At 32.7% G+C, this 3,709-nt stretch overlaps 1 protein-coding gene across 1 annotated transcript in view; it reads left to right on the forward strand.

Annotated features, from left to right (window-relative positions):
- Positions 1-1,956, forward strand: part of LOC128249749 (uncharacterized) — a 7,055-nt gene extending 5,099 nt beyond the window's left edge. The window contains exons 4-5 of the mRNA XM_052974188.2: positions 160-192; positions 1,868-1,956. Of these exons, the coding sequence (XP_052830148.1) occupies positions 160-192; positions 1,868-1,927 (93 nt within the window). The 3' untranslated portion in view covers positions 1,928-1,956. The remainder of the gene's footprint in view (positions 1-159; positions 193-1,867) is intronic.
- The last annotated feature ends 1,753 nt before the right edge of the window (positions 1,957-3,709 follow it).

Here is a 3,709-nt window from a genome sequence, read left to right on the forward strand (position 1 = left end):
AATTGTTGATCCCGAGCGAAAGTTTCAAACTATAATAATAATAATAATAATAATAATAATAATAATAATAATAATAATATAAAGATTTAAAACAAAATTGCATATTTTAAATTTGATTTGCACTTCTTTCATCTAAATACATTAACTTATTTTCAATAGGAAGAAAACCATGGCTGTAACAACCGAGCTAAGGTACGTACTACCTTTTTGCAAATATTTCGCCATCACTGCATTTTAATGCCAGATAAGCACATGATTTCTACGATATTAGCATCATACCCTTTTCAAATCAATCAGATGGTTTGCTAATGCAAACGCTATAACGCTATACTAACACGAAAATAATTAAGACAAACCATCTTGTTAATCATTTATAGCAATAGATATATGATATGTATGTTGCCTTAGGTTAATTTAGTGATGCCATCATTAACATATTCGCTATTAAAGAAATCATTTAATACTCTACCAAGGAGTTCTACTAGTGCTATTAGCGCGGCAATATAATGCAGAAAGACCATGCTCATTAAACGTAATAGAATACATAGGCAATATTTTATACCATTACAAGCTACTGAAATGTGTATACAACTCTGTTATAATGATATATTTCAATAAACATAGTATATTAGAGTATTAAACGTCTTTGTACGCCAATTATACGATTGTATAAATTGCAATATTGCGATGCCACTCACATAACAACTCATTTACAAATGCTATCAACTGTGGTATCACAGTTATATCAACTCTGGCAGCCTTGTGAAGGGGAAATAGAAGCAATTTTGTGAAATACTTGCTAATTTTCCTTGAATTCTGCGTAACAATTTTCCTCCTGACCTTAGAATTTACATGACTTGTCACATCTCAATTTCACATTTCACAGAAATTCATGTTCAAATTTGAGTAATAGTGTGTGTATATCAAATTCTCATAATAGTACAATGGTATTCTGGTTATACATACTTGTAAATAGAGTTATTTCTATAATTTCAGAAGGGTATCTACTCTGTAAATGTATGCAATATATTTAGCTCCAATATATGTGATAATATACATCATTTAAGGCTACAAGAAGGGAAATGTATTAGTTCAAAGGCAATGGATTTATTAAGTTTCTATAAGGCGGTAAATACTCTTGAAATTACTTATGGACAACTGAACAGCGACACACTGTAGGACAAAAGTATTTCTCTAATTCGAACGTTCATGTGTTCATTATGCCTTCAGCATCTCACGTTCCTTTATGTACCAACTGGTATATTGACACCCAAGTAAGCTCATTTGCTCTGCATCACAATTAGTCACCACATGAGGTATATCTGCCTCTCACCCGTTGTCAACTAGAAACTGTCAGTTGATAGTTTGATATTTCTTAGTTTTGAGTAACCACGTTTAGAAAAAAATCCGTATATTAGAAATCACTGCATGTATTAAGTTTGATTAAGCAATTGACTTTCTTCTTGGTTTAATATCTTGTTCTGTGCTAATTAATCATGATATAACCGGTAAGTCGTTGAGGTCTTCATTGTTTGTAAGACTGTTCTCTTAAAAATGTATGCTACTGTGATTCAAAATGATACAAGACTACTTCAACACTCAGTAAAGGTTGCATTTTCGTGAAGTGAAGAAATTTGGTTAAGTCCGCATATATTGCGCGCGGTATTTGGTAGAATAAGTTTTTTATATCGTACGTAGAATCAGCAGACCTAAGATGTTTCAAAGTCCCGATGTCTTCTCATAGAAACAAACAATCCACCCCAATGTAATGGATAATAAATAATATATATTGTAAAATAATAAATATGCATTTTAATCTCATGGACAATACACCTTTTAAATGAATATGTTCTTATTCTCTTCACAGACCGGACTCCTGACAGTATTAATTACTACATATCTATTGTTATTAGCAAAAATTATATGAATAAATTTTGAGATGTGATTAATAACGGCATTCGGTGTTGTTCTTATTGTTATTGAACTACTGCCTCAATGTTAGCAACCGTTGTTATGTCATTGCTGAGCTAATATTTGCTTGCAGTTTTCAAACAGGGTCAACGATTTCATGGCCGTTGTGTTGGTAAATCGATTAGATTAACCCCAGGGTTAAAGAAAGAAACATGCAAACAAAGAATGAAAGATTACGAGAGAAAGACCGAAGAATACTACAGGAAGACAGAAAGGAAGAAAGAAAGAAAGAAAGTAGGAACGAAAGAAAGCAGGAAAGAAAGAAAGATGGGACGAAATTAATAAAGATCGCTTTACAACACATGCACACATGCAAATTGGAAAAACAAAAACGTCCTATTGTTTTTCAAGATTGAAAAGCAATAAATGCTTCTGTTTTGATTTAGTATGTCTAATGACGATGAAGTGTCTGCTCTTTTTTGAATACCTAAATCCTATTTGGTCGATTGTTGATCACTTGTACTCAAAATGATTATTCGAAACATAGTAATCAATACCGTATTCGTCCTCATCACAATTAACGGCTTTCATTCTAAATAACGCTGTAATGATCTGAAAAATGATAATTGGAGCAAGAAGAATAAGAAGCGTAATCATCGTTTCATGAGTCAACATCTTTGCCAATATAGATTCTTGCAGTCGCGTATAAAACTAAAACTCCTATGCAACTAAAAAATGCCGGTTATTTTAAACGCAGTGTTTTGGGGTAATGCTTCCAATTCGAAACTATACTTCTCTACTTTAACTGTTTCATTCTTCTTTACCATTTTACGATACACAGCACCACTCATATCCTCACAGACATTATTGTCTTCGAAATGGATTCTTCTACTTAATTGAATAATAACTGCTATGATTTTCGTTAGATGGAATTACACCGAAGCTAATTTCCATCATTAGTGACGATACTGACCACGACAGGTTCGGTAGCAAGCCGGATCTCCAATGACAAGCAGAGGACAACCTTTTTCCTTAAACTTTGAAGTATTCTGATGAAGTTAAGACTCATGTATATGAATGTATTTTATAATTGTATTGTTACATGTCTTATGTCGTTTTGCTAATTTTCGTGCAGCTTGATTTGAAATTTTCTGAACTGTGCTTGTTCGAAGTTCAATATTGACAGAATCTTGTCGTCTGGATGCATGACAATTTGCATGAGAAAACATCTCCCAAGAGAATCTTGACAAGTCATTGTATTTATGTCTGAACACTTAATGTAATATTTCCATATAAGGAACGCATGTTTCGTGATGTTTCAGTTGATAATTAGACCTTTCTCAAATTATACAACATGCAGTATATAATATGGGTCTGAGCTTATGTCATTTATATGGTTAAAATCGATACGGATGTATCCACTATGGTATGCGTAATCCGCAAAGAGAAAAATCATTTCAATTTCACAGCAAATATTTAATTTACTGTAAGTAATGAAAAGGCAATCTCGAAGTGATATCAAAAATGCTATGCGGAAATTTTACAACCTAATGTATATTTACACATACACCTGTCAGGAATTTGGTACGTTAGGAGATTCCATGCAAGTTGTAAGTACTGCCGCGGCTGAGGTAAAACAGGTTAATCCGTGTAAAACGGTAACTTAACGAGGTTAAAAACGTCACAGCAAGGAAATACTTTGTTTCTCTCATAATAAAATCTCCGTAAGAAATGATAAATACGAACCATGTGCAGTTTTGTTTCTTGTTTCCAGTAATGAATACTATCTTTCTAGTAA

Source organism: Octopus bimaculoides, chromosome 18, assembly GCF_046866305.1.
Source record: "Octopus bimaculoides isolate indiv1 chromosome 18, ASM4686630v1, whole genome shotgun sequence".
Taxonomy (NCBI): Eukaryota; Metazoa; Mollusca; class Cephalopoda; order Octopoda; family Octopodidae; genus Octopus; species Octopus bimaculoides.